The 26,178-nt window shown below is 40.2% G+C and overlaps 1 protein-coding gene across 1 annotated transcript in view; it reads right to left on the reverse strand.

The window, feature by feature from the left end:
* The window catches only part of PTDSS2 (phosphatidylserine synthase 2), a 57,585-nt gene that overhangs the window by 18,369 nt on the left and 13,038 nt on the right, over positions 1–26,178 (reverse strand). The window contains exons 2-4 of the mRNA XM_009334021.1: positions 15,873–15,974; positions 9,388–9,470; positions 1,925–1,992 (exon numbers count right to left, since the gene is read on the reverse strand). Coding sequence (XP_009332296.1) covers positions 1,925–1,992; positions 9,388–9,470; positions 15,873–15,974 — 253 coding nt within the window. The remainder of the gene's footprint in view (positions 1–1,924; positions 1,993–9,387; positions 9,471–15,872; positions 15,975–26,178) is intronic.

A 26,178-nucleotide genomic window follows, 5' to 3' on the forward strand; every position in this document is an offset into this window, starting at 1 on the left:
TTTTAACCTTATTTAAACCTGTGCAAAGTAATAATGTATTTTTAGTAAAGAGCTGAGCAACAGCTAGTGAGTGTCCTTAACAACTAAATGGCTAGTAACATACCGCCAGAGGAAAGCAAAGCAATTCTAGGCTTTCCTATTAGAATTCAGAACTACAACAGTACTATCTACTAAAATGAAACATATTATTCAGTCTGACTGCAGCTAGTCAGGAGTATCATTTACAAGGATGCCTGGAAAAAAAAAACCGGGGTGACATGAAACAATAAGAACATAAGAATAAATTGGAACTGAGTAAGTATTCCTCAGCGGTGAGGAATAACAACAAAAAAGGCAAGACAGACCTGTTCATGCCTGTGAAAGGGTCAGAACTCCACTCCCTCCAAGCAGGACAGGCAGCCTGAAAGAAACCCTAATGAGACATTAGGGCCCTGCATAAGGGTTTACACTGAACCCCCAAGTTATGTCAATGGGACAAACTCACATTGTTGTTCACTGATCTACTGCGGACACTTTCCAGCTGCCCACTGAAACAAGCCAGGCAAACAAACAAACAAAAAAGGACACTTTTGTGTTCTTAAGAGCGCTTGGCACTGACTTTTGGGGAGGCTCCAGGAAAGCCAAGCAGAACAAGAAATGCTGGAGCCAAAGGAAATCTTTGATTAGCTTGAAAGGGTTTGATCAATATTAAAAACTTGTTTGCAAAGCAAATGCCCTACTACAACGGAAGACAGATCCTAACACCTCCGAATTCCAGCCCCACTTCTTCAAGCTCACTTGGCCTCTAGAGGCAAAACAACAATTGTTTTTAAAAAACATGTTCCTCATACTCCTCTCATCTAAAATGATTTCTTAAAGCTACCTGATGAGTATGTGATGGTACTTGCACAACCCTTTTAAAATACAGAGCACCAAACGTTACTAAGATGTCAGCAAGAAGGACCTATCTGAAAATGAACAGCTGGGGACTCTAATTGGAATCTAAATCTGAAAAGTAGCCAGCTGTCTGACAGAACAGGACAGTTAGCTCTCATGGTTTAATCTCTGCACTTGCTTTTGGTTTCAAATCATGCTGTTGCCTGAGGAGATGACTGCAATCATTGGATTGCGTAACTGAGGAAAGGTGAGTCTCTTTCAAAATCTTGAGCTCTTTCTTGGCACTCAAACTTAATTTGCAGTGGTGTAAGCATACATACAGGCACACAATAACTTTGTTAATAGCGTCAGGTTTACTGTTCTCGCTTATCTCAAAATATTTTACCTCAACTGCTGCATTTCTGAGAAGTCATAGCATTGTAAAAGCCAGGGGAAAATTCTCAGTTTACTAAAGGACGAGAATATGGTAAAAAAATAACGTGCTTCATTTGGAAGTACCAATAGTATGTCTTTCTAGAAAACACATCATCTTCAGTTTGCTGCCACTACACAAAGTCGTGTATGAAGTTTCAGTTTATTGCAAAAAAAAAAAGTTCAAAGCACTTATAAGCCAAGGTAAAAAGTATTTCAAAAGATTAAACAAGATGAATTCACTCCGCAATCTGTAGGATCTAAGAAACTAACAGCTGGTACACAACTCCAGCAAGTCACATCAAATCCAGCAGAGCAGAGACTAAAATACCAGAAGCACCATCTGATACTCTTCATATCTAAACAAGAACTCTGATTTCTTATCAACTCATATAAGAACACTTCACTGCAGTGTCTAACCTAGGCAGAGACTAACTGGAGGTTAGACAAGGTGAAATATTTTTATAATATTATATTTTTTCATCAACCTGGGAAGTCTCATTAAATAGCACAATGATTTGATTTCACAAAAATGAAGAGCATCTCCTGCAGTCAGTGAGAATCCTAAGGAACACCACAAAGGATGTTATATCCACACTAAACTGGCATGTACTAACTAGAGGTCTAAGTTACTTACCTGAAAGAGTATAAAGATGAGGAAGAGCTCATACACAACGCTGACACACAGCCAAAACCTCCAGTAAGCTACAGAAACAGATAAATGGGATGTTAGCAAGCTTTCAAGCAAATCAGCAGTCAATTATTCATTTACTGTAATATGACTAAACATTTCAAGAAGAGATGCTCCCACCAAGAAAGACCAGCATTCAAGTAAAGTGTTCACCATCCTTCCTAAAGAGTACAACCAGAAAGGCTCTTTAACTACCAGACTGGCTGCTATGTAAATTTGCCAGAATTGCTCAGGCAATGAGCTGATCTGTGAGAATGGACCAGGATCCATAAGAACACTTCAACCCAATGAACTAAATATTTAAGAATCAGAAGGAATGATACATGCCACTTGCAATGCTTTCTAGCAGTCTGTGGAAGAGAACTGCATCTTTCCTGAACTAATCTAATCTCTTTCTCCATGATCTCATGTAACCTGACCTGTCCAACTTTGGTTTTCCCAGCCCTATCATGGCTAACGCGCTTTGCCAACTTCTGCCTATGTACTGCTAAAACAGACAAGACAGACTGGCAGGAGAAACACTGCTTTTACTTTTGTAAGCCCACCTTTTTCCCTGAAGACAAGGTTTGTAAGCCCACCTTTTTCCCTGAAGACAAGGTTTGTAAGCCCACCTTTTTCCCTGAAGACAAGGTTTCTGCCCTCAAGGGGCAGAAAGCATTTCAAAATACCAAAGATATTTTCACTTTTACTAGGAATTAAATAAAAAAAAAATGTACCAAAGGTTTAGCAGGTGCTAGACGCAAGACCTATGAGATTATCTGATACTCTTCATAATAAGAGAAACATCATGCAAAACTCAGCTGCTTCAGAGTCTGCAGTCGTTTTTCACTCTCCCAAGATGTGTGATTACAGCTCTTCTCACACTAAAAGAACACCTGAATCTAAAGGGTATGTAAATTAAAGTATTTGTACACTTCCAGCTCCATCGCTGTCCTCTCAGTCCTTCTGGAAGACTCAGTCCTCAGGTAATGACTGTCCTGGGTACAAGCTTTGTGGTCCATGGGCTGCATTCATGCCCCTAATTCATCCTACTCCACCCAGAAACTGGTTTGGCCTCTGTTCCATAAAGTGATTTCTGGGCTCTGAAATCTCATCCAGCGTTTTTGTCAACTCCTATACGAGAGGAAGCAGGTTAATGCAGAGCCAGTATGCGTACAGAGTGCTCCAGCATTTTTTTCCTAACCACATCCAAAAATTTACACAAGGTAATTCAGCAAAACTTGACTCATTCCAAGTGGATATTTAAATCTCTCAGTAACATCACATGCTAATCACTCTGGAATGATTTTAATAGACTTTCCTTCAGGTGTTTCCTGTTTACACTTATAAAACAGAGCTCTCCTTCCATGGTTACATCTAAGTGATAGTTAGAATTGGATTGGGGCAAAGAGGAATCGAGACAGTTGTTCATATGGTTGAGTGGAGACAGCAAGCTATTCTACCTGCATGAACATGGTTTGCCATGAAGTGAAAAAACCAAGAACCTTCAGGCCTGATTTGGGCATTTATCTCTATTAACTCCAAGGCAACTTAGGTATGTTAATGCTTAAAAGCAGGACCATGACATAAATAACACAAGAACTAAACATAAACTCCAGGCTTGCAAACATGCTCATTTATCAGCTCAGAACCTGAAATCAACTAGCCATGGTATTGCAGAGCTTCCCAGAGGCTTGTTTGCCCCCTGAAATAAAAACAAATGTCATCTTTGCCCAATTCAGGCTCAAGTAGCAAAAAAAAAAAAAGGGGGGGGGGGAATCCACATTTTTAACATAAGTCTAACAGCCTGCTTCTGACACCATCATTAAAACAGACCGAAATGTGAGAAGGTGTGACCTTTTTTCAGCAAAACTGCTAAATTAATTTCATCAAAATGGCCTACTTTACACTTCCAGGGAAAAAAAAAAGGAAAAATAAAAAGGCAGGTGTGGCCTGGATAATAGGAAGTTCACAGCTCTGTAACAGCTTTCACTGGAAATTTGGAACTTTTAAGATTTTTACTTAAAGTCTACAAATATAATTGTAATTTCTTAATTATGCAATACGATGAAGTGTCTTCTTAGGGGTCAGTCATTTTAAAAAAAAAAAAAACAAACCAACCTCTAAACACGCATTATGAGGTGGTTTTGCCCCTTGGTTTCCTTGAGGGAAGTAAAAGCAGAGTTCAGCCTACCTTCTCCTTGGTGAGGCAATAACTAGTGCCTCTTGTGCAGCTGTCCTTACACGAAAGTTGTAGAAACCATCACTCGAGACTTCCGTCCTTCCTTCAGATTTGATTAACTTTCAAATCCACTGGCAAATTTCACTTGGAAGGACTGACCAAGAGTGTGCGTGCACCCTCCTGTCTTTCTAGAATGCAGCTTAGGAAAAACAAACAAGCAAAAAAAACCCTCCATTGGTCAAAGGTTTATTTGGAAGAGAGGAACCTCTCCCCAAACCCACACCACTGTGCTGCTGAAAAATACCTCAGCCTCTCAAATGCAAGTCTGCAGGATAAAAAAAAGTCACCACTGTATTTCTAAGTTTAAAAAAATCAGTTTGTGTTTGAGAAGGTATTTTCTATCCTTTCCTATAATGACTGCATACCTTGAAAAGTAATCACTATGTTCAAGGCAGAAGTAAGACTTAACCTTTCATTAATACACTTTACCCACAAGAACTGAGCATTGTTTCCTTCAAACATCACCTTCAGACTATAAGCCTTAGAAATGCTGAGTTTTTTCTCACCTATAAAGCCTTGTATGACAGATTTTACGCTACTTACAGACATAAATGCGGCAGACTAGTGCTGAAACTGATGTACATATAGTTCAGAAAGCAGAAAAATCTAAATCCTTATCTGAGCTTTTCTTCTCCTATATACATGGGGTTCTGGCAACAGATGATCTGCAGCTGCTGAATATGCTCAGCAATACTTCATAATAAAAAAATAAGATCTGGTTATAATTTAGTGTGCTTCCTCCCCGGCTGAGATAAGTACCCAAGAGGTTTTGAAGACTACTTTATATCTGTACATGTACATCAGAAACAAGATGTTTTCAAAGCGGTACAAACATTGTGTTCTCTCTCTTCCTGGACCGGCCTCAGCTTTAGCTATAAAGTTATTTTAGGCATACCTCTAATATTTATTTTCCTTAAATGCACTTGTGACCATGAACCTCCTTCAAATTAGGACTATCTTCCTGATTAAGTAGGCTTCAACTAATCATTTACATACCTGAGAGTTTAGTAATTACTATGCTCAAAAACTAAACTGTTGCCATTGTAGGTAGACTTGCAAACACGAGATGAACACTTAACAAGAGACCGCTGCCTGGCTGAGTGCACAACCAGCCACTTAACCCTATCTATCAACAGAGGTTTGAGTTTGACCTATGCCACCTGAAAGGCTAAATGAGTAAAGAAAAAAATTCTAAGTTATTTGCCTAAGCAAGGCACTTAGCTTAGAGCTGCTAAGTGGGTGGAAGCTATGAAGTGCTAATCAGAAGTTGGACAGGACGTGAGCAGGGAGAACTGTCTGGTCTGAGCAGCCACATGAGCCTGGGCCAGCATATGCCTGCTCAAATTACTGCTCCAGAGCACAAGGTTTTCCATAGCAAGCTCAGGTTCAAAAGCACCACCCGTAACCTGAGAGTTGCGCTGACCAGGAGGTGGGACAACCGAGAGAGTAACAGAGGCGGGCGAGTTCTTCAGACTAGTCCTAGCTCTGCGTAGGCAATTTTATATTTCTAAACGTAACTCCCGAACACATTAAATACTATGTTAAGATAGAAAAATATAAGTTAAAAGCTCAGCTTGTCCAAACCCCTTCATAGAGAGTCATTTATTCCACCCAGTCCATGAAAAAGCAGCCAATTAGTATCACTATCCCAATAGTCCAACACATTTATGCAAAACCAGTGGTGAGTATCCAGATTCCTGAACTGTTAAAGGAGTTGTCAGAAAGGGGCAGATCACGTACTATTCCCTGGATAAAGTTCTAATGAAAGGACGACTTCTTTGCAGAATTAAAGGGCAACCAGCTGCTTCATCCAGTTTCATCGGTGGCCTGTTCTGCCTGTGCCTTCTACCCAGGGATAGAAAAGACCCAGTTCTTGCCTGCTCATTTCTAGCTACTTCAGCCCTCTAGCCTATGGGTTAGTTAAGAGCTTCACAGTTTACTCTCCAAACAGCTTGTGCTGTGACGCATGATTAAGTCAAAATAACTGTTGGCAAAGGTTGGGAATATTAAAAGCTATTTCTTAGGGCATTAATAACTGTCACGGAAAATTTCTTTAAAATTACAGTGTGGGCATGTTATCTTGACAAAGACAATAAAGCATCATTGAACTCTTGCAACACCAGGCCATTAGCATGTTCAAGGCTCCATAAAAGGAGTTGACAGTAAGAATGAAGAGTATCTTTTATTAGCAAATACTAAAAAGTCAGCATACTGATGCTGACTTTATCCATGATTAATTTTATCATGAAATGCATTACACTCCCCAAATTTGGGTGTTCACCCACCAATAAATGGACCCTCAAGCAGAGCTTAAGATTTGTCCCCTGTAAAATATTGTTCCATGGGGTTAAGGTAGTGTTCCTCCTTTGCTAGAAGGTTTGGATGGAACCAAATGGGGGCCTTGAAGCCAACAGTTTACAGGAAGGAAATGGAAAATGGGATAAAAAGCAGGGTAAGTTTGTAAAGAAGTCTTGCCTAAAACAGTCATACATACTTACATTCATGATAGTCCTACATTTCTGAATTACAGTAAGGCAACCGGTATAGGTCCATGTAGCAAATTATTAGCTAAACTGGAGAAAATGGGGGGGGGAGGGTGAAATCAGTAGAAAAATGGTAAAGCTGGATGAGCCATTGGCTAAAGCTGACATTGCTGGTAATACTGAAAGGAAGGCAAAATAAGCCCCACACCAGTCTGGAGGGACACCACTTACATGGTGGCTAAGATCAGTTTCATTAATGGCCTTAGTGAAAAGTAGGTTAATAACACAAAGCACAAACAGCAGCAGCAGGGAAGGCAGGGACAGCAAAGAGAAAATCGGATGATCTCAAAGGACTAGAGTAATAGAAGAGGTCATAATACAGTTCCACACTTAGGAACCAGTAAGTTTTCATGTTAGCTCATCAGCTGAAACAGAAGGATTCGGTATTATTTGCCAGTCACTCAGCCGTCACTGTAATACAGCCATGAAAAAAGCACATGCAATATAAAGACGGCCATCAAGGTACTGCCAGAGGGAGACTGGGAAGCATCAACACTATCACAAAAACCATAAGCGCTCTCACATCTGCAATATCCTACACAGTTCTGGACAGCCATTTTCAAAGAAGAAAACTCAAAACACACAAAGAGAATAACTACCAAAACGTTAGGAGGAAAGCAGACTTACATTGAGGGGGGAGACTAAAAGCAAAACTTGTTGCTTTAGCAAAATTTGCTTGCTTTAGCAAAACCAATGGTGAGTTGGCATACGTGAGCCCTGTATAAATAAATCAGGTGGATAAACACCGAGTAAGAAGAGCTATTTAAACAGAACAACAACATTAGGCACAAAAACCAGACAAAAATATAAACCATCTCTGAGCTGGTCATAAATAGGTACACACACACTGAATAATAGGGCTCCAAAAATCACCTGACAGAAGCAGGTCACGAAACCTAGCTACTTTTAAGATACAGCTTGAAGAGTTCATGTAACAGATCTGATGCGGCTGTATGTGATCGCAGTGACCTGACTGACCCAAAGGCTTCCTTCTGCCCTATAAATGGAAGCAGCGCACACCAGCAGCCTGCGCCGCCAGTTCCTTTGAGGTGAGATCTTTCTCCTGGAACAGCACCACCAAGCTAAGGTCAGACTCGACTGCCTGACGGGAACTTCCTAATACACCCCTCTGTAACTGGAGAGCTGACGCTGAATCTCACGGGGCTGCAATGCCATGCCCTCTGCTGCCTGCAACAGCCTTCCCGCAGGAGAGATACGGAGAAAGACTGCCATTCTCCTTTGAACAGGCACCCAGACGTCTTGCTGTGATCGTGGAAGTATCCGCTATCCTAGTGAACTGCTACAGCCCCTGAAAACCACTCTTCAGAAGATCATCCCATGAAACAAGCTAGAGGAAAGGTGAAGTTAAGACAAAAGATGACATGTATACACTCAGTATTTGAAATGACTGAATACGTGGGAGCTTCTTCAATCACCCTGTTCACGGACAATTTGATTCTGCTGAAATTCAGCTTCAGCCCAGCAACTGCTGTTTCCAAGACAGTAGCATACAGAGGTGGTAGATGTTGGCTCAGTCTACGCGACAAGTTTGCTGTAGAGATCTCTGACCTTTGGACTTGATCCCCGTCCGATTTGTGCTACTTCGTTCCAGGGAATAAAAACGACTTCCATCCCAGACAGCACCTCTGGATGTTCTAAAACTGAAAGCACTCAGATACCACTGCTGTCCTTAAAAGGAGTAATTTGTCTTATAGGAGGAACCAGAATTAACTGTAACAGGAAGGAAAGACTAAAACCTGCTATTTAATAAGACCTCAGAAATGCAAACTTATTTCCTTTTATTAAAAATAAAACCTTAAGTTCGCAGAGGTGTGCTGTGGGCATTGCTCTAGAACAACATTTGCTTTATCAAGGTTTTTAACATATCTGCTGTTTCTCATATAGAATAGCATTCCTAAACTGGAAGGTTACATTTTTGGCATAAGAAATACTTACAGCTTTATTTGACTGTAGGAGAGCCTAATGATTTTAGGAATAATATGTAAGCCTATACAAATTCCCTTAATTCTTTCTCAATGATTCACATCTAAAAATGGGCAAAAGATCAAAGATATTAAAATATTTTCATACTTCACCTGATATAACACTACATGGAAGAGGTTTTGTGTTGTTCTTTCAAATGCTTTCAAGTCTTACTAGAAATCTTTAAAATCATAATCAAGGGTTTCTAATCTACCTGTTATTGTGGATAATGGACATGCAGCAAAGGGAGCATAGTGCTCCAGCAACCGGATACATGGTCAGAAGTGCAGTCCCTTTACAGAAAGGAGGAAAAAAAAAAAAGGGGGATAAACAAGGGAAGTCAAGGTTTCAAGAATCTGGCAGTTCACACAAAGCTTTTTACTAACAACAGGAAGCCAAAACAGGGAGATAAAAAAAACCTAAAAAAATCCTATGCTACACGTGGATCGAAAGCACAGAAGAATCACTATGCTGTTTGGAGGCTGGGTGGAAGCTGGGAGGCAGCTGGGAGGCTACGTGGTATCTACATCTTGTTAATGAACCTATATTATTATTATTTAAATTAGGACTTACCTTCTCTACAAGTAACACAAATATTTATGTTCACCATAAACCATGCAATTTATCAGAAATATTTGAGTGACTTAAGCAATTTAAGTTACCTGGATGAGGTCTTGAAAATGGTCCATCTTTAGCTTGTGTAACTCCAAAACATAAGAAAACCAAAATACTGGCAACAATACCTCTGAAAGTGAAAAAAAGAATAAACAGTCTATATTGCATCATCTTCCTAATGAAACTGTAAATTATATTCTTTGATGTAAAAAATGTCTGGTCTGTTTCTTAACTACTAAACATGCCAATCATAAATAGATGCCTTTTGGAGATTGTATTTCAGGGAAAGGGGTATAAATTCCTATACTTTTAAGCATGGTGTCATGGCAGACTGTCTCAAACCCCAAAGTTTACCCATCCATCCTCCTCCCTTCCTCCCCACTAACTGCATGCTTCCATTCCTTCCATTTTGCTGTCATTTACTAGTAGCCAGCCAGCCAGGTGAGGAGCCTGATCTGGCTGAGAACTCATCCAGCAAAAACAAAACAAAAAGAGCAGTTCCTTGATCCACATGATGAGCCTTCGCCTGTAGATGATCGTGAGATGCACAATAAGTCAAACGCTTCCCTTTGTCTTTGAGAAGCTTTTATGCCCACTTTGTCAGAAAGACACTTAAAATTTAGCAGTGAGAAAGCCCTCATGTTAGAGAGCTGCTCATTGCTCCAGTAAAATTTCAGTGAAATTTAAGAATGAACTTGTCACTACTCCAAAACATTTTCTTAGTCAACTAAAGACAAGGAGGAGCTTATAAAACCAAACCAGCACCGGTGCTATTTCAAAAGCTGGAACTATAATATAGAGCCTAACAGAACACAACAGAGACATTAAAGAAAAGTAATAGCTACCAGACCATGAGCCCAAGTATGCCGAAGACCCACAACCTCACCCCAATACCCTAAGCCCAGACCTGCAGAGTTTTCTCATCCTCAGCAAGGTAAGACCCAAATAAGGACTGCCACAGTCCTGCCGTCTGCCTCCTTCTAGGAGGCAGCATTTCTGCACATTACCAGAATGAGATGGTGCAAGGACTGATCCGGCTGAAAACTAACCTAGGAAAAAAACAACTCCTGTTCAGTTGGCTCAGCTCACCGCTCTCACAAGGAAGGAACACAGCAGCCCCCAGTTAAGGCTAAACTGTCAGCTTAAGCCAATGTGGAACTGAACCCTTAAGGGCATCCAGAAGGCTCCAGGAAGAGATCCTTACTGATCAAACAGCAAACTAAGCAAGCAACATTCAAGATCCAGGATTTGAAACCCACTAATTACATGCAGTATGTTTTTCAATGAAGTTTTGTTTTGCAAGTAAAAGAAAAATGAGAAAGTGCAAATACTCATATCTGAATGCCTGACCCTTACCGTCAGGAACACCACTCCTTTAGTATGCAGGACAGACCTGGAGAGACTGAGATGTGAGTTAGGTGGGAGAGGTCTGGCATTTAATTTCAAAGTACCTAACATCAACTTAAAATTCTCCTGAGATTTTAAGTAATTGAGATTTTAAACATCTCACGTGCACAAAACGGCATTTCTTTTTCAGGGGTCACCACTTGTTTTTCATGAAGACAAGACCCCATGGTCTATACTTGGACATGTTCCTTTAATGGATGGAACAGTATAATGCAATCCAAAAATGCTCTTTTTTTCTACATCTGAAGCCCCAATAGAACTTTCATGCTTTCTCATATTACCTGCTTAAGAGCTGGCTGAAGAGACAGTTAATTGAGAAATACCTCGCTACACTGCAGGATAAGCGTAGGCCATGTTTGCAATAAATGAGGCAACTCTTGACTGTAAATAAAATGGCTCTGTTTGCAGGAGCCAGAGAAAATACCTAATAATTTTGCTTTTATTGCGAAAATGTTACATACCAGAAGCGACAGTAGACTATTCATACTTAAAACATTTCAAAAACTTCTTTCAAAATAGAAAACAAAAGGATTTGTGAAAGCTATTTTGTGACATTCACCTCGGAGTATAAAAAGTTTGTGCTTCCTGAAAATAAAAATGGGTTTTACTTAACAGATGGAACTCAGTTATTTTGCTTGCTTTATGACACTGGGAAGCACAACAGAATTAGCTACCGAATGAAACAGCAAATAGATAGTTCCATCATGATTTTCAAAGATGAAGATGCCAAAAAAGTTTTCAGCTGATCTCAAAAAATGAGAATATTCTGCATTTTGAGCCACTAGTCTGTATTTGGAAATACCAGGAATACAAATTTACTTTTACACAGAATAGTCTGCGTTCTGTATCATGTAACGATACACATCTCTGTTCACTATCATTATGCTCAGCCACGAACCAAGATGTCCACGATCATTGTTTTAGGCCTTGTGAGGGTAATTTTCCCAAAGCTGGAGATGACCTGAATCTAAATCACCAGAGGAACTTACAGTTATGTTCCTTCTTCTAAAATCCACTCTCAGCCAAACAGCAGATGCAGCAGCTGCACTGAAATAAGCTGGTGTTTCAGCTGTATTATTTTACTTGAAGTTTACCATGGGAAGTTTTGAAGAAAATCACAAATTTGCATAATAACCATGCCCGCTCCATTATCTTTTTTTTTTCCTGTGGCAACTAAATTTCTCCCCTTAACATCATCATACTGCCTCCTTATGAAGCTTTCAAAGCCCAACCAGCAGCTTGGCCTGCTGGCTTATGATGGCTTGAGGTAAGAGCTTCTCTAGGATTTGAGGGGGAGTTCAAACTACCCCTGCAGGCAGCCTGGAGGGACGTGGCTAATGTATTTTCTTGAGCTAATGCATTTTCTTGAGCAAAACTTTTTTTCCCCCCTAAATAGTAAAGCGTGCCTACAAAAATAATTTTAGCACTTAACCAAATAAGAAAGGGAGAACATGGCAACAGTTTCCTTAGTACAAACAAGCTATTGTTTGTGTTATTTTAAGAGTCGATTCAGAGACACAAGACAATGAAGCTTGTCTATGAGTATCTGTATATCGTCCTTTGTTCTCTAGGCTTTTAACGAGTCAGCTCCCACTCCCTGTCCCTTCTCTGTCTGTATCTACAGTAGCATGACTGGTACAATCCCCTCAGTGGTATCACAAGCTGAAGAACTGGTAGACTGGCAGATGGAGGTCTAGCCTCCTTGCTACCTTGTTTTCTCTGTGGGTGTTCAGCGACAGGAGTTGGAGATCATCAACATGCAAATAAACATACAGCTAGATTTGTCACCATGGCTGAGCAGTGATCAGTTATTGCCAAAAACTAGTGTAGAAAGGCACTGTTTCATGGCTTCAAATCCAATGTATAACCCTAATGCATACAGGATTTTTTTTAAACCTGAATGTGTTTTTTTAATATTAAAAAAAAAAAAAAAACTTTTTTTCCCCCAAGAGCCCCTGCTCGGCAATCAAAGTATTTGGGAGATGTGGATTTCTTCCACGGCCATTGTATGCAAAGGGGGTCGCTGAATATTTATTTAGCTACCCTCAGAGCTGGAGCTCAGTCCTGTCAGCTCCTCCTGGGCGCTTAACAGAGAGGAGAAGTTGACAGTTGTCAGACAGGATGGACTACTTCAAGGCTGCTTTGAATGCTGCAGGAACTGTGTGAATAAAAAGCCTCATCCATCAGACAGGTTTTGCAGCACAACATCTCTTTGGCTAACGAAGTAAATTTTCAACTGTCTTTACAACAGAGGCAATCTGATCACATATATCACATGATGACATCAATATGTGCGTGTATGATCCTAATGAACTTTGACTAATTTACATATAAAACATTTCTATAAACCTTAACTTACAAAACCAAAAATTCCTCCTTTAATTGCCCTAACATGTTGCAGGAAGGAAAATGGCACCCAAATGTCAGCATATAAAGATGCAAATATAAATCTCAGCTATAGATACCACACCTCATGATCTCATAGATTCATGCTCTGATTTGTTTTCTGTCCATCATTTCTCCTGATGACTTATTACATGAATCCAGCCACTCACCCTGCCCTCAGCTGCTGCTGTAAATGACTGGATGAAGCACTTTATAGGGGAGAAGATGGGAGCCTCAGATGACTTCCTATTGCTTTAGCTAGTCTAGGAAACACAGCAACAGCAGCTAGCACAGTAATTTGTACACTTTGCTTCAATTTAATGTTCTGCTCTAAGCACCTAATGCAGTTCACAGGCACTCTGGCACCTCTCAGCAAGAGCTTGAAAACAAAGGAGGTTTAAGGGTTTGCAAGCACGTATTTAGACTTTGCACCTAAGCACCGAAACACTGCTCCACTGTCATTGTGCAGCAGTTGGAAATAAAAAAGCATGACAGCTAGAGACACTGTTCATTGGTAATAAAACTACTTCTGTTCATTAAGCAGGCAAGAGTTGCCATGAAATATGTGCACACAGTGACAGCCTCATGCAGGCCAAAATTTTAGATCAAAACATACAACAGCTCTACGTTAAAGACTAAAAAAGATCTCAGGGTAGGATAAGGTATTTTAAATTATGGAAGGGGAAAAAAAAAATCTGTGAAAATTGGCGATATGGTTATACTTATGCATGTTGTGACCATCTTACTCCTGCTCTGAAATGCCTCTTTTTGTTCAAATACACACTTAAAGAGCCACATAAAATTGGTCAGGAACAATGAAATAGAGCAGCAGGCACATGGATACTAAAGAAGGCAAGAACAACAGCTGGAACATGAATTGAGCTGGAATCCTTCATGTGTAATGTTGCTAAACTTGGCATAGCACTTACCTCAAAGACCTTAGAAAAGAAATTTAATTGAGACCAGACAGGAGTTCACAAAAATTGACTCAGCGTAAGGAGTGTGCTGAACAACACAGACGCTTCCATCCATTCTGTAAATCAGGGCCAAGGCAACAGACCTAAAGCTTACGAAAGGCCCACAGGACTCGTGCGTTATGCCTGCATTTATCTTTAGCTTGGAAAAAGTAATGATTTGGCAGAGTTAACTACTATCTCAGAATTCGACATGTAGCTTGAATGACTATGGCAACAGCATAAGGGTGCAGCATGAGTGGAAATAGAAATGTATCCTTCAAAACCAGTAACAAAACCCAATATTTGGAAGACCGTATACAATTCTCAGGATGCTGCTTTTCAAGTATTTTTGCATCTAGATCTTGCAGGCAGTATTCCACAAGCAGAGATGCAGAAGCGATCAAAGAACATTCGCTACTCATTGCCTGGTATGATGCTGTTAAATTGATTTTAATAACTAGACACATTATTCCCTGCACTGAATATGCAGAAAGCAACTTCTATTTCATGAAAGAAAGGTTAATCTACTGATTAATCTTCTCTGGTTTTGTTTTTATTAAAGCAGTAAAGGCTCTAATCTCAATAATAAGATATTCCACTGAGTCACCTTAGATCTGTATTACTCCCTAACGATGTGTCATCACTTCCCTTTCAGCTTTTCCCCTTCTTTATTTTGAACTGCCATTCCAGAGGATGTCAGGCCTCCATCCGTTCCCTAGACTCACTCATTATAACTGGGAATAAAATGGCATTTGTTCACACCAAAGCCTCGCAGAAGTTTTCCCAGCTCCAGACAGGGCACTGTGTTCCAACTTGTTCCATTTCACCCCCACGCATAAAAATACAAATCCTCAGCTGGCAGATGTGTGAGTGTAAATTACATTAGCTACACCAATTGTGTAACTGACAGAATAACAACCAAGATTATCTCAGGAAATACCCTAATTCCTGCATCTCCCTGACAATGAATACTATATCCTGAGTCACTTTAAAAAAATGTAAAAAAATAGGAAGAAACCCCTTAATAGGGAAGGGAAAAAATAGCATTATATTTAAGAAATCAGACTGGTAGAAAACAGAATGATTTTCATGCTTATAGCAAGGATGCTTTACAGTCTGTAAGCACCCCCTTAATTTTAAATATATACTTAGATTTTTAAAAGACCGCTTTTCTTCCCCCTTTTTGTTCCCTACTGTATTTCTTTAAAAAGAAGAGAAATTCAACTACATTTAATCAGTTTAAATTACAGTAGAAATGGACCACATATGTAAGACTCATCTCATACTTATTTTCCAAGAGTTTCCCTTTGGGCTACAAGTTCTCATGTTAATTTTCAACAACAAATAATGATCTGTATTGAAATCTCAACCATAATTTTACAAAAAGCACTTAAGTCAAAAAAATTTAGTCACCGCTCACATAATTTAGAACATTAGGTTATTTTAAGAAAAAGAGGCAGAATCATTGCCAAAGAAACACAGCCGGTACTTTGAGGCTTTAGAAAGAGTTTCGCACTTTGTTTTAAAACACACACGGCAGCCACCAGGTATGACAGTGAGTGACACTAAACTGATTAGAAATTAAATTCAACGACCAGCATCAAAGGAGCTTATAGACTTATGCTTGGTTTTGTCACTTTCTAAGGTTTCGGGCATTTAAAGAAGTTAATGCAAAGATCATTTGAGGTAGCTTATCCACAAGGTAAACGCGTGTACAGTAACTTGTTCATCCAGCTACCCTTTTCTAATATACAACTTATAGAAACACTTTCTCAAATATTTACCTCTTTGTATTGTAGGCTGTATCTTGTGGTGTTTCTTCAAGCAAGGTTACGTAGCCCAGCGCACACGTGAGGATGAACAAGACTGTTAAGGTATGAGCTCTCCTAAAATTTAGAAGAGAGAAAATTGACATCAGGAAGCAGAAGAACTTGTATCTTCACCTGTCAGTGAAGCCTCAGTAAGTCTAATATATAGACAGCAGTCAATAATACTAAAGAAGTTTTATGTATTGTACAGCACAGAAAACAGAATTTACAATGGCACTGAATTTAGTTATCAGTCCATTGTGCACTGGCATACAACAAAAGCCTATCCCTAGAACAGGTCTTACTCATTTCCCCCCCAGTGCTTTGAATTAGGGAAGATCTGGACAAACACTTGCCAAGTGAACAACAGCAACTTGAAAAAAATTAGCACCAACTGTGCTAACACTTAGATCTAAAAACCTCCAGATTTCTCTCCTGGTTTGTCAGGTATATACTTGACAGAGCTGCTGCACAGCTCTATTTCAAAACCTATTAATAAAAACTGCAGCAGACTGAACAGACTCTTAAGACTAAACAGAAGGGAATTCACTCCAGACGTGGGAATTACACATTACAAGAAAAACTAGTCATTTAAAAAAAAAAAAAATCTCTGAATGAGAACAGTTGCAATTGTAAGAATTATGATGCTGCCTCTAGATGCCTTATTTCCAGTAATTCTTACAGTTTCCTTTCATCTTAGATCTGAAGAGCAGGTACAGGCTGATGGCTAGAGGTTTGTGCCCACAGAACTACATGCAGCCACCTCTACACAAGGGGTTTCTGCTGGACCAACCATCTCAGCAAAGCTCCACAGTAAAGCTTGGTGGTTGTTCTTCTGCGCTGTTAAAATCTGCGACCTTGCCGGTGTAATATACTGTACAGGCAGAACGTTGCTAGTGTACATGGAGTCACAAGTTCTCACGTCCCCATGCATAAGAGTCCATTTGCTTATACTGATTTTGGTAAAGCACTTATGTGTGAAAGAAAAAAGAGCTAAGTACACACAGCCAGACCCGGGAGTTAAGAAGAGAACTTACTGCAGCTAGTCCATACGCATACACGTACACCTACTGAGTACAACATATGTAATATTCTTACATTGCACTGCCTGCATTTTTTTTTAATATTTAAAGACGGAAATTACTTTCCTAATGAGAAGCCATTTATTGTTTTCAGTGGAAAACTTATCTGACCTCAGCTTGGAAGCATGGGAAGTCTGGCCATTTAAGATCAAATCATAACGAAATGAGTTCTGTTTTAGAGGACTACACAACATCTCGATACAAACAATTAAAATAACACAGGTATAAAGCATCAAGCTTACAGAACAGAAAAACTGTGAATGAAAATGACTGTATGTGACAAGTATTTGTACATACTGGCTCTTTTTACATTTTCTTTTTATATTATATTGTAATAGAAGCTAGCATTACATTTCCATTTTATGCCAAAAGACCAAAGTATGTATATATTCAAGTTGTACAGCGCATGATAAACCGGAGATCACCAAGGATTTCTACGAAGTCCACTGGCTTACCTTTTAACATCAAATCCGGTTATCTACCTAAAATTACTCTGAAAGTTAAGGTAAGCGTTATTTTGAACTACAATTTCATCCTAATTCAAACCACAGCCCCTTCTCACAGCATCCTTTTAATCCCACTGGAAAACGCATGCAATACCTCATAAGCAGATGCAATCCTCTTCTGCCACTGCTAAAAAGGTGTTCGGCATTTAACACTATCCTTCCTCGCAGTCCAGAGGACACAGACTAACCAACTCCCGGGGGAAGAGAAGGACCCACGAGTATTTTCAAAATTAGCAAGGAATCAACAAGTAAAAAAACCAAAAATATGCCAAGGCTTCGCAGCAGCAAGCTTCCTCCTCAGATGCATTTTCCCTTTGACTTGCCTCCCAGGATGCCGAATAACAGGTGATTCAGACATCACATACTTAACATTCATTTAACAGCCACGTGACTCGGTGCCTATTTTGTAACGTACAGTAGTTTAAAAAACTAAATACAGTCCTCTCAAAGGAGGCAGTACAGCAGGGGACTGAATTAAATGCTCTAATTCACTTAAATCAGACCATGGCCTTGTTCGCTGCATTTATATATGTATATAATTAATATAAAAACAACCTATATTTTGATCATAGAAAAAGGTTACATTAACTGCAAGGCTATGCATCATATTTTATGCCTTGTTTTATTGTTTACTTTTTTGAAACTAATATCTAAGAGGCTACTAAAATAAATCTAGAAACGCTGCCTTCCATCTTACCATTTCACCATCTGAACACCTATAAAAAGTCAATTACTTTTTCAATGCATTGAGTGTCGTGTAAATTGCCAAAAAATCAGTTATTAGCACGTCCTCATTCAGATAAACACATTTAGAAACTCCTCTACTAGAACAACGATGGTCTAGTTTCATTCATCCCTGTGGGGAGTTTGTAGCAAAGTAAACAGTCAGTGTTTGAGAGCTTCATGCGCCCTGCTTTCGGTTTATTTTTGGTGCTGCAACCATCAACTTGAAACTCAACAAGCTCCCCTGTTTAATGAGAAACAAGAGGCTATATACCCCATCATTTTCCTTTTAGCTCAGTTTTCATTTCCAACTGAAGCCAGATTCTCTTGTAGCAAGTTTTCAAGACGGTTAGTCATGTAAACGTATTGTCAGTCTAGCATGAAATCCAGAAGCCAGGACGAAAGACTGTCTAGATTGGTTTGTCTTCTGGAACTGGAAAGAGCAAGTTGGCAGCTCTAACCAGAAAGTTGTAAGTAGTGACAAAGTGATGGCAGCTGCTAGAGGTAGCAGAGCATCATGCAAACCTACCTGTCAGAGCACAACAAAAAAGGGCAAGCAAACATAGATACACACCGTATCTTTCCACAGCTTGAGAGTTAAAAAAATGAAATAGAAATCCACAGTCATATGGAACAAGACAAAACGTGAAGCAGTTACAGTAGCCAGAAAAATGAATAGCATCCAGAAGTACTTGTACGAGTGAAGCCAGGATTAATTAAACTGCCTAAAGAGGGATTATTTTCATCTCCACGTACACTTTAAAATAATACAGCAAGAGGAGGACAACATAGCTAAGAACATCCCCAGCAAGGTAAGCATTACAGGAATTATGCAGAAAGGCTTACGTTCTCCTAGCCTGGAGTCTGTGGAGACTGAAAAGAGCTAAGCTAAGCAGAGCGGGTATCCTCCCCTTGGAATTATACAGGAGTTTGGGCAATACAGCAGAAGCAAGGGGGGTACAGACTACAGCCAGTTCTAGGAGGTTTTATGTCAAAAAAAATCTGAGAAAGCAGTGCCTAAAAGTATATGCATACAAAAATATGTAAGGCCAGTAAGGTCAAAGAGAATTCACAACAAATCCCAAACTACTAAAAAGCTGGAACATTAAGTAGCTTATTTTTCTGCACTAGCATTTTTCTGTCTTTCTGTATCTTACATCAAAAAATTCCCTATTTAAACACTGGGGCATTTAAGTGAAATAATTCAAGTTTTGTTTTTATAAAAATACTTGCCCTGCTAACTTAAACACCAAGTGAGAGCAACATAGGCAGTCCAACAGGCAGCATCACTCACTACACCTCTCCGGCACCGCAGCTTACAAAGTGGGGGCTTTTCCAGTGAACGGGATTAAGTTCGATTCTAACTTCTCTTTTTCATGGTAATTCATTCTTCGCTCACATTCAGCAACTGTAGGTTTTTCAAGAAAATTACTATCAGAGCTTTTATTTTCCAAATGAAGTATATGACAAAAATGACCTAATGAAAAATTTTAAGTATCTCTTTCTTGGGGGAGATTCGGATAGATCAGCTCCCTGGACAGAAAGGAGGAAGTAAAACCCGGGCAGAGCAGGCAGTCGATGACCTCATTCAATCTCCAGCACAACCTAAAATCAGCTTAAGTGAATGGGACTACACCCTTATCATCCATTGCTTTGCATTAGTGCTCTTATTTGTCATAAATGATGCAATAACTACATTAAAAACAATAACAATCATTAAGAACACCATGCAGAGGATTTACTTATTAATCTTTTTGTCAGTTCTCTAAGGGAAACAAAATTCCAAAGAACAGCCAGTACGGTTTGCCTCTTTGGTTTAAAAAGTTACGTTAATAGCTACTGCTATAGAAAGAATCTGTCAACAAAAACAACTAATCCCATCCTAGCCTATTATTAACTTTTTCACAAAGAAATAAGTTTTTTTCTTTATTCCAAATAACAGTGAAGTCATAAAAGCATTTCTGAAAGAGATTTTAAAAGATGAACGAATGTCAAAGCTCTCTACCCTCCATATACCAACACATCATCTGACACATGCTGGGAATTCTAAGAAAATAGGGCAATAGACAGTACAACAAATCTATTACTTCAACAGCAGTATAGTGTTTAAGTTATTGTGAAGAATAAGATACAGGAAAATACAACAAAAATTAGTAACAATTTAAAACTGACCAATATTTTGACATTCAAAATCAAAATCATAATTAACAGGGAAACAATCCTGTTTGGATATAGAGAGGTTTTTGAAACCTGCAACACAAATTCAACCTTGGTCATAATCTTGATAATACATCCAAAATTAGAGATGTGAGACTGAGACGTTCATGTTGCGCAGGGCCAAAGCAAGCGGTCCAGCCTCAACATTTCAAAAATAGGAGGTTAACTGCCAGCTTGTGACATGAGATCTCTCTCATCCACCTAGATCACAAAAAAGGAATCAGTGGCAACCAAACCAAAGTATGGACTTTGTACGTGACACTGCCTGAAAGCTCCAAGCATCTACACCTGTAATGCAACAGAAATGTGGCTGTTGGTTTTAAGCTCTAGGCTGTGTTTTAAAATCTGTTTAAACTCTGAGAGATAATAAAAAAGTACCTATTCTTAGACCAGTAACAAGTCTTCAGCACATCTATAAAGGTACACAACACTGATTAAATTTCTGTACATACTTCTGACACTCCAAAATAGCAACATTCATTTTCCTTGCCGTAAGTTGGTGCCTCTCATAAAACGATCACTCAGTAAGAGAAGTACAGTAACACATACCTCCAAAGAGAAACCAGAACACTGGATTAAAAAGCAAAGCTTCAGCAAATTAGTCATTTCCCTTTCAATGAGAAGAGAGAAAAGCCAAAGTTTCCACTCATCAGTTCTACAGAGTTCACAAGTTAATCAAAGTTCCCAAAATGATCTATATTAAATATTGAACATTTTTATATGTTTAAACCTGTTGAAATCTTTGTTTCAGGTGTCAGTTTAAAACAGTTCCGTTGAGACAGCATGACTTTGCATCAGAGACAACACGCACTTTAAGCAGGTCTTTCAAAAAAATGGCAACAAACAGGAATGGGAGGAAGGTGCCCTTATGCCAGATTTAACTGCATAAAAACACAGAGCTGATGATTTGTTTTTTAAACTGCTGTAGAATTCAAGTCCTATGACAGCGCTCTGACGAGCCAGAGTTCAAATACCAGCATGGAAGAAGCTCTCCGTAGAGAACTCCTACCATCCCAGCGCGCACTCACAAACTCTTTCTGTGCAAAGGGATCTCCCCAGGGTGAAACTAGTCCTGCACGCTCCTGGCACGCGGAGCCTTTGATTTCACCAGACAGTGAAAACTCACTTGTATTGCTTGTGGTAGTGGGGGCCTGTCTTTGCACTCCCCCTAGGTACCCCAGGCTGATTCCCACCAAGCTTTCCCCCCATTCTCCTTAAAACTTCTGGAGCGTGTTTACAAAAAAGAAACTGATACAGAGAATACTAGGCTTAGTCGGCCCAGGTTTAAGGCCCCAGGTGGGGCATTAAACTCTCACAAGGTCTCTGCATAAAGATATTTCTTCCACACTTCTAGCTCACTTGAAGGAACTCTGCAATCCCTTCCTTTCAGGAAAGGGTGATGACATTCTAGTAACACAATTCTCAGGGGACAGCTACCTTCATCTGCGACAAGAGTTAATATACCCAGCCGACTCACGCAACTTAGTCGGATTGCACAACTACCTCCTGGATGTTCTAGCAACACTGCCAGGGCATACCTAAACACTAAAAAAGCACAGGCTGGGCGACACATCTGTACCCTGATGCAAGACTTCTCTGCTCAAGTAAAGCAACATGCCTAAACTTGGTCAATTCTGACCAGGCAGAGAATCAGAAGAGTGGATCAGCAAATACAGATCATCACCATGGCCCGCTTTAAAGTGGCAAGCTTTTATAGTATTAAAAAAAATCCAACAAATGTTAAGTTCCCAACAAGCTTGAGGAATGCTGCCTTGGAAGTGCTGCAGCCAACACTCACAAGAGGGTACAGAAAAAGGTTCCTGCCAATTTGCAGATCTTCATCTCTCTAATCTCTCTTTCAGATAAATCGTCATCTCTTCCTCCAGACAGACTTTTTAAAAATCTCATGCTGCTGTAAGGTTAGTTTTTTAGAGATAAGAACAATGTGCAAGGAATGGCCAAGTAATACTTTGTGTTGAATACCAATCCTGTATTTCCAAAAATGGCTGGTTTGCACACATGTATCCTCGTTTCCAAAGAAATGTCCCTGTGCTGGCCATCAGGAAAGATTTCCCACAATACTGAATAAAACGAGAGAAACACCCGGCAGAGGCATCTACAGGCTACCTTTTCCTCAGCTGCAATTTCTGCGCTTTTTGCACCAAACAGGCTGAATTAATTCCTATGAAAGCTGTATTAGCCCATAGAGTCCTCTACCTACCATTTCCCTTTTTTTCTTTTGCCTTTTTTTTTTCCCCTCTTTTCTTTTTCTTTTTTAAACTTCCTGAGTTCCATAGATATCTGCTGCCACACTATGACCTTAGTAACTAACATCATATCCACATGACGGCAGTATAGAATTATTTAGTGTGAGAGATAAAAACACATCAATAACCAACAGAGGGCATTAAAGGTAATTAAATTCAAATTAAAGTAAGGCTTAGTAAAAGCAATTAACCCATAAAGTCACAACGTAATGTGGTGGCAAAGATGTATCTGGCACCTCCCAACATCTTCAAATCAAGATTGGAAGCCTTCCTTGGAAGGTATGCTTTGGTTAAATACAAGCTATGAAATATATACAGAAATCAGGAGTAACACAGAAATTTTAGGAGAAAAACATACACAATATCTAACTAGATGATCCCAAACTGGTAATCCAAGATCGGGCTGGGCTGGCATGAAAAGACTCAACGCCACACCACCTTCTGCTGCCTTTCACTGGCTACTAGGAGGTGGAAGAATGTTTCCTCTTCTCTTCAAAAAAGTTGCTGCACACCTCTACATTTATGACATGGTGGAGATAAATCAATTATACTATTTCACTGAGCTTTTTTGCTCCCCCACAGAAAGACACTCAGCTCCTCTTTTTTCAGCTTCAAGTATTGTTAGGCATCTGTCACAGTTACTGCGCACAGGTAACAAAATCCCAGCTTCTACTGGATTCACTTTTTCCGGTAGAGAGCAAAGTCCCAGTAGCAAAAACTTGTAAGACACATCAGCACTTGCTCTTCCGCAGGTTACAGAAACGAAGCCACAGAGATGTTGTAGAAAGCTCTATGTGGGGATATTTAAAAAAAAACCAAACAAAACAAACCAACCCAGTGTTTTTTCCACGCTAGCTCAGTAAAAATATCAGATGTACTGTGCTTCACACTGTACAAAAAATAAAAGTCACAATCTCAGCCACAAAGAGGTCCTTTGTTTGTATTCAGAAAGCTAATTCTGTAAGCAGACAGGCAAGAAACAATCAAAGGTACTGGAAACAACAGTGAACATGTTTGCCTAGAACAGCGGCTTGCCAGGCAGGCCTGACAATTTCCAGCTCTCTGCTAGCAGTAATAGATGTTTTGAAATTAGTTCAGGGATAAAAGATACAGAGACCGCCAACCTGTTTCATGAAGCTTCTTCCCATTTCCTTTCCTTGACATTTCCCAATGACAAAAAGAGCTGTCAAGGTACAGCAGGTTCAAGGTACAGAACCTGACCGAGCAGGTTCCAACGATGTAATTAAAATATAGTATTTTCCAGTTTCAAGTTATTAAGACTGAGTAAGACAGAAGTATTAAAGAGCATACAACTTGCTTTTCAAAGTTTTAAAAAGATTTAAAAAGAGCAGGCAGACAGCTAGAAAGTACCACCTTTCCCAAGGATTGCATTTATAGCAGTAAAATTACCTTTGCAAATTGAACTACTATACTTCTAGAATGATTTCTGACTGTGTTTACAAGTTCCAAATTCTTGAATTTTTCCAAAATGAGCAGGCCACATGGGTAACCTTATCCACTAGCTTCTGAACTTCAAGGAGAAAAGGTATTTTCCATACTTTTCCACATGGGGAAAGACAGAGGGCACCTACTCTCTTAAATTTCCATCTTCTGTGACCACCTCCATAACACACAGCGCAAGAAGGGTACCAAGGGTCACAGGAAGAAAATTGTTCCCCTGCATAATCTTTATTCTTGGCCGCTGTAAGAACTGAGTCAGTACCAAAGGATAGGCTAACACACTCAGTGCTGTCATGCACCGGCCAAAAGTAACAGTAGGAAAAACCTTGAAACTTTTACAAGCTTTTAAACTCCTGACTGCCAGTGCAAGCGACATACACTACTAGGGAAAATAAAATAAAATATGTAAGTTAAGGAGCAATTCAACAACACGCTTGTCCGCAGTACCCTCCTGGAAGGGACTAGGCGACAGAGGGGAAGCTCCTTAAAGAATGGTGGCACATTTGGACTTTCAAAAGAACAATTCAGATGGACAAATTAACTGCAGCTACAGCCTTTACTTTAGGATGACAATCCTGTACCAGCAGCAGACTGCATGCTGGCCCCACACCAGGAAAAAGGTGCAACAAGGTGAGATTACACAATAAAAACGGCATTAGGTGTTTTTAAGGCATCACAAAACACCTAGCAAGAGCCACCTTAACTAGACAGTAAGAAACTGACAGTTTTACCCATTTTCCATTTATGAGATGGCGCTACTCCGCAGACCTCGGCAAGATCCAGTTGTTCAATCGCTCACTCAGCCTCCATGTGGCAACGCTAACGCGCTCTCCAAGAAAGTTCCTCCTGCCCTCAAGACGACAATGTCCCTCGACTACACTTGCATGTGTCAGGCTTCTGCGGAGACCGCCTTGTGATCCAGCAGCATCTAAGTGTCTCCTTGCAGTTTGTACTGGCAGAAATATCACCTAGAATCGGCGGCTTCATCAAGATCAACACCCCCAGCTCCACTGCTGCCCAGATTGGCAGGGTGAGAGCCAAGTGCCCTCCCCCTTCTACTCCTTAATGTCAAACTCGAGCCAAATTATATTGCCCTCAGCTCATATTCCAAACAAGGGACCTGAATGTCAGCTTCGTTTCCTCAGTCAAGAAGGACGTGCATTTAACACACACAGAAGAAGTATGGGTGTACACACATGTGTGCTGAAGTGGATTTCTGGAACTCCAGCAAAGACAGGATTTAGAAGCACTTTTCTAGGTACAGACACATTTCTTCCTGTGAGGACTGAATTTAACAAAAACTGATTTGTCCCATCTGGCCTAACACAGTCATGGTTTTCTGTACAGATTTTCTGGACTGAGCATGCCACAAACCCATACGAAATACCTGACCAGAAGAACTTAAGCATAACAACTTTAGCCTTCTAGCAGGATTACAGGAAACAACATGGACAGAAAAAGCCTCTTCCAAGACTGAGGGAGAGGGAAAAAATAGGTGGAATTCGTGTAAACGATGCTGATAAAACAGCCGGAACCAAGCATTCAAGTTTGCCCACAGACTGTGGGCTCCCGAAGTGCCAGAGGACACCTCCCAAGCGCTCACCCGGTGAGACAAGCCACCTTGGTTAGCAGTAAGGATACAGCTCGCTAGAGAGTTTACGACCAGGACTGAGAAAGGAGGTGCCACTACCAAAAGTCAGTCCTAAATCACTGTTAAATTGCCAGAAAACAATAATTAGTAGTACCACAACACCACGAAAAACATCTTTAGACACAGCTTACGGTTTCTCAATATCACCGGTATCTGTTGCAGTGAAGCAGGAGCAACGCAGATGGCAGATAACTCGCAGTAACTTCTACTTTTCCTTCTCCCTCCCGGGGTCCCGAGCCCGACACCCCATTTCCTTGGCAACTCCGAACAGCCCCGCGGAGCTGCGCTGCCCGCGGTGACACCGGGCGCGGCTCGCCAAAGGCGACGGAGGAATTAAAGGCTACCGCCGCCGGCGGAGCCCCGCAGAGCGAGGCA

The sequence above is a fragment of the Pygoscelis adeliae genome, unplaced genomic scaffold (genome assembly GCF_000699105.1).
Source record: "Pygoscelis adeliae isolate BGI_AS28 unplaced genomic scaffold, ASM69910v1 Scaffold420, whole genome shotgun sequence".
NCBI lineage: Eukaryota > Metazoa > Chordata > Aves > Sphenisciformes > Spheniscidae > Pygoscelis > Pygoscelis adeliae.